This window comes from Oncorhynchus nerka, linkage group LG6 (assembly GCF_034236695.1).
Source record: "Oncorhynchus nerka isolate Pitt River linkage group LG6, Oner_Uvic_2.0, whole genome shotgun sequence".
NCBI classification, from domain to species: Eukaryota; Metazoa; Chordata; class Actinopteri; order Salmoniformes; family Salmonidae; genus Oncorhynchus; species Oncorhynchus nerka.
The window spans coordinates 63,621,178-63,627,367 of NC_088401.1; the positions used below are offsets into that span (position 1 = coordinate 63,621,178).

Consider the following 6,190-nt stretch of genomic DNA (forward strand, 5'->3'; position numbering starts at 1 on the left):
CATGGTTTTCATTGAAATATACAAAAGACATCTCTGGACAGCCAACATGTTTAAACTATAACAGTGTCCAGACACAGAGAGCATCTCCACAGAATGACTGAAAGGGGAAAAGAACAATAACCAACCTGCCACCTAGGGTTTATCATATTACAACCAACCCAATAATCAGCAGTTCACCATGGTTGGCTTGTCTTATTACAACCGACCCAATAATCAGCAATTCACCATGTTTGGCTTGTCTTATTACAACCAACTCAATAATCACCAATTCACCATGGTTGTCTTGTCTTATTACAACTGACCCATTAATCAGCAATTCACCATGGTTGGCTTGTCTCAAAGTCAATAGAAAATAATTTTGGATAGAGTGGTTATTATTCCTCCAGTTCAGTGCACATGCAGCATGTGTATGGTGACTGCATGCATCATGCCATCCCTGGTTGGCCTCAAGCCCTCAGCAAGTGTCAATGGAGTGGTTCTGCTTCCTGTGTCTTGGGAAATGCCTGCCCCGTTGCTCTCGTCAAGTGAAGGACCTGGAAGCGAGAGGCAGGGTCTTACAAAATGGTCGACCCTCGAATGTTCCCTGTTCCTGCCATTGATGTTGTCCCCCATCTCTGTACCCCTGTGCCTCTAGCATCCCTGCCTATGACACTATGACTAGGTTCCCAAGGGCCTCAGCTCCCCCTAGGCATATCGACTGGTGAGAGAAGGCCGGGCTTTTTGACCGGCTCCAGAAAGGTACTGAGAACCACTGATCACTGGGACGACGTCTCTCCATCCACCTCCTCAGCATAATCCTCCCTGCCTTGTTCTCTCTTCATGCCATAACCTGCTGGTTGTCTGCATAGCATTGCCACTCTGAAAAACTTCCAGAGCTTCCACAGTCTCTTCTCTCTTGTCTCATCCTTTGCTTGACACTATACTTTTCTTTATTTGTCTTATGCTACCCCCTCTTCACAGCTTGTTTTAGCGCTTTTATGTCTGCTTCACTGACTTTGCAGAAAGTCTTCACGGTGAGGATTGCTGTTTTTGGAATCACTTATAAACCTTAAACCGCATATGGTTTGATGGTATTTGTGTCTAACCACTTGTAAACTTACTGTAGACCAGACCCGCTGTGTGTGTTTGCTATTCCTATTGACTTATACAGTTTAAGACTAAAGTCTCACTTCTCTCATTTCAAAACTCACATTTCATTGCTTTCATTTCTCCCTCGAGTCTCGCAATGGCAAAAGCAATACGCTTCTGAATTATCCAATAAAATCTGGTGCATATAAATGTAAATATTTTCTGATACAGTATCTTCTCTTCTACAGGGCCATCGAAAACTGGAACTGAAACACTAGATTGTACGTTTCCACTATATGATTTATATACTGTTAGTCTTTTCTACGATCACTTTTAGCATAGAAATATACCACATTATTGGCTATCCATGTATAAATATACCATGTTATTGGCTATCCATGTATAAATATACCATGTTATTGGCTATCCATGTATAAATATACCACGTTATTGGCTATCCATGTAGAAATATACCACGTTATTGGCTATCCATGTAGAAATATACCACGTTATTGGCTATCCATGTAGAAATATACCACGTTATTGGCTATCCATGTAGAAATATACCATGTTATTGGCTATCCATGTAGAAATATACCATGTTATTGGCTATCCATGTAGAAATATACCATGTTATTGGCTATCCATGTAGAAATATACCACGTTATTGGCTATCCATGTATAAATATACCATGTTATTGGCTATCCATGTATAAATATACCATGTTATTGGCTATCCATGTAGAAATATACCATGTTATTGGCTATCCATGTAGAAATATACCATGTTATTGGCTATTCGTGTAGAAATATACCACGTTATTGGCTATCCATGGAGAAACATACCATGTTATTGGCTATCCATGTAGAAATATACCATGTTATTGGCTATTCGTGTAGAAATATACCACGTTATTGGCTATCCATGGAGAAACATACCACGTTATTGGCTATCCATGTAGAAATATACCATGTTATTGGCTATCCGTGTAGAAATACACCATGTTATTGGCTATCCATGTAGAAATATACCATGTTATTGGCTATCCATGTAGAAATATACCATGTTATTGGCTATTCGTGTAGAAATATACCACGTTATTGGCTATCCATGGAGAAACATACCATGTTATTGGCTATCCATGTAGAAATATACCATGTTATTGGCTATTCGTGTAGAAATATACCACGTTATTGGCTATCCATGGAGAAACATACCACGTTATTGGCTATCCATGTAGAAATATACCATGTTATTGGCTATCCGTGTAGAAATACACCATGTTATTGGCTATCCATGTAGAAATATACCATGTTATTGGCTATTCGTGTAGAAATATACCATGTTATTGGCTATTTGTGTAGAAATATACCACGTTATTGGCTATCCATGGAGAAACATACCACGATATTGGCTATCCGTGTAGAAATATACCATGTTATTGGCTATCCATGTAGAAATATACCACCTTATTGGCTATCCATGTAGAAATATACCACCTTATTGGCTATCCATGTATAAATATACCATGTTATTGGCTATCCATGTAGAAATATACCACCTTATTGGCTATCCATGTAGAAATATACCACGTTATTGGCTATCCATGTAGAAATATACCACCTTATTGGCTATCCATGTAGAAATATACCACGTTATTGTCTATCCATGTAGAAATATACCACGTTATTGGCTATCCATGTAGAAATATACCATGTTATTGGCTACCCATGTAGAAATATACCATGTTATTGGCTATCCGTGTAGAAATACACCATGTTATTGGCTATCCATGTAGAAATATACCATGTTATTGGCTATCCATGTAGAAATATACCATGTTATTGGCTATTCGTGTAGAAATATACCACGTTATTGGCTATCCATGGAGAAACATACCATGTTATTGGCTATCCATGTAGAAATATACCATGTTATTGGCTATTTGTGTAGAAATATACCACGTTATTGGCTATCCATGTAGAAATATACCATGTTATTGGCTATCCATGTAGAAATATTCCATGTTATTGACTATCCATGTAGAAATATACCATGTTATTGGCTATCCATGTAGAAATATACCACGTTATTGTCTATCCATGTAGAAATATACCACGTTATTGTCTATCCATGTAGAAATATTCCATGTTATTGGCTATCCATGTATAAATATACCACGTTATTGGCTATCCATGTATAAATATACCACGTTATTGTCTATCCATGTAGAAATATACCATGTTATTGGCTATTCGTGTAGAAATATACCACGTTATTGGCTATCCATGGAGAAACATACCATGTTATTGGCTATCCATGTAGAAATATACCATGTTATTGGCTATTCGTGTAGAAATATACCACGTTATTGGCTATCCATGGAGAAACATACCACGTTATTGGCTATCCATGTAGAAATATACCATGTTATTGGCTATCCGTGTAGAAATACACCATGTTATTGGCTATCCATGTAGAAATATACCATGTTATTGGCTATTCGTGTAGAAATATACCATGTTATTGGCTATTTGTGTAGAAATATACCACGTTATTGGCTATCCATGGAGAAACATACCACGATATTGGCTATCCGTGTAGAAATATACCATGTTATTGGCTATCCATGTAGAAATATACCACCTTATTGGCTATCCATGTAGAAATATACCACCTTATTGGCTATCCATGTAGAAATATACCATGTTATTGGCTATCCATGTAGAAATATACCACCTTATTGGCTATCCATGTAGAAATATACCACGTTATTGGCTATCCATGTAGAAATATACCACCTTATTGGCTATCTATGTAGAAATATACCACGTTATTGTCTATCCATGTAGAAATATACCACGTTATTGGCTATCCATGTAGAAATATACCATGTTATTGGCTATCCATGTAGAAATATACCACGTTATTGGCTATCCATGTAGAAATATACCACCTTATTGGCTATCCATGTAGAAATATACCATGTTATTGGCTATCCATGTAGAAATATACCATGTTATTGGCTATCCATGTAGAAATATACCACGTTATTGTCTATCCATGTAGAAATATTCCATGTTATTGGCTATCCATATAGAAATATTCCATGTTATTGGCTATCCATGTAGAAATATACCACGTTATTGGCTATCCATGTAGAAATATACCACCTTATTGGCTATCCATGTAGAAATATACCATGTTATTGGCTATCCATGTAGAAATATACCATGTTATTGGCTATCCATGTATAAATATACCACGTTATTGGCTATCCATGTAGAAATATACCACGTTATTGGCTATCCATGTAGAAATATACCACGTTATTGGCTATCCATGTAGAAATATTCCATGTTATTGGCTATCCGTGTAAATAATTTTACATCAGTGCATTATTACTCAGTGTTGAATTATATTTCATCTATTTTTAGGACCCCATCCACTTCCCACCCCTTGAACAAGACAAAGCTCAGAAAATATGTCCTTACTGGCAGAAGAAGCCCCTAACAAGAAGCTGATGTCTTTTGTATGTGTTCACCTGGCCCTCTCTTCCTCTATCTCCATGGATCTATTTACTGACAACATCCTCCTGCCCAGTCACAACCTCTTCTGGATATCCAGTGTCCAATAGGACCCCCTCAGACTCTACACAGGGTGTTGTCATCAACTCTTCCTTTGATTTTCCCTGGGGAACAATAAGGAAGGTGTACATCTGAGACAGTGTCGGTTGACCTTCACCCTTCACCACACACAGATGTCTGTTGTGCCTGTGTTCACATTAGTCTGAGCCGAGGCTGAGTTAAACTGCAGACACAACAACAATTCAGAGGGCTGTGTACTCTCAAACCTTTTGTACTTCTTCTGTGTTTTGTAAAAAAGCAACTGAAAAGGTATTTTGACGGTCATGTAGAGCTGTTACAAGAACATTTCCATTTCTTGTCATAGTTGAATGATGTTTTACTAACTGATTGGGAGAGATGTTTGAAACACAACCTCGGTGTGGAAAAAGACTTGAAGGTCGTGGATCGTAGGCCTATATGTTTGTGCTTGAATAATATAAGGACAATTACAAAATAGCATGACTTTTGTATGTTTGCAACATTAGAAGACAGACAGAGGTTGTTATCCTTGCTGAGGCATACTGACTGACTGTTAGACCTGTTTAACCATAGAATTTTGACTGATGACCACCATATTTGTAAGATATGAGGAAATATCTCATATCAGTGCATAACAGGTAGAATATCACATGAACCTGAACAGAAATGTCAGGAGACTATAACATTCCTTAGTTCGTTAATTTATTAACAATAATGCAAAGTATCATGTTGAGTAAACTAACACGGCATGTTAATCAAGATATTTTTTAGGCTATTGTAGTGGTCAAACCTTAAAGTGGAGAACTGCTATTTGAAGCCAAATTCTATTCTTACTGTAGGTCTCAGGTCTTTAGTTGTTTAACAGTTATGCATAGTATATTGTTTCAATATTATAATTGTTTTATCCCACAATAGCTATTGGTACCTATGGAACTACAGAAGGGTAAATGTATTGAAGAGTTGTTTGTATATAAGAGATGTATTGCTTAAAGTGAATGATGACACCCGGATGGATTATGCTGAAAAACATTAGCGTGCTGTACATGCCACCCCGATAATATCACCCATCTCTTCTCACTTGTTTACAGGTTATGTTCCTTCTCCACCACTGTCTGCTTCGTAAAGATGTGGGTCATTAGCCTACTTAACTACCATGTGCTGTCAATCAAATGGCATTAAGCCGGTAGAGGTTTGTTGATGAGAGGAGTGAGGACTTCTTAATGGTTTGCATAACTGATCTTGCCCATTGCGTCTCGGACAGAAGCTTCACTTCCCAATAACTATTACTTAAGTACATGCCTGCAGACTGCTACCTGTGTATGCTTATTACATCACACGCTATTGTACTGAGTGCTTAAGACAGACATTTTGTACGCACCATAGATAGTGGGTGCAATGTTTACTGGTTGTTTTAAGGGTAAAACGGTAATGTTGGCACTGCTGGTGCCCATTGGAAATGAGTGCCCATGATGAAGATCTGAAAGTGTATAAATTGTGAATAAAACATTCAATTTCA

General features: G+C 37.5%; 1 protein-coding gene across 11 annotated transcripts in view; it reads left to right on the plus strand.

Annotated features, from left to right (window-relative positions):
- LOC115130828 (prominin-1-A-like) overlaps positions 1-6,190 on the plus strand; it is a 111,298-nt gene extending 105,108 nt beyond the window's left edge. For 10 of the 11 annotated variants that reach the window (XM_029662322.2, XM_029662325.2, XM_029662328.2 and 7 more), the window contains 3 exons: positions 635-738; positions 1,317-1,349; positions 4,507-6,190. In XM_029662322.2, coding sequence (XP_029518182.1) covers positions 635-704 — 70 coding nt within the window. In that variant the 3' untranslated portion in view covers positions 705-738; positions 1,317-1,349; positions 4,507-6,190. The remainder of the gene's footprint in view (positions 1-634; positions 739-1,316; positions 1,350-4,506) is intronic. The other variant, XM_029662333.2, reaches the window with a different exon arrangement.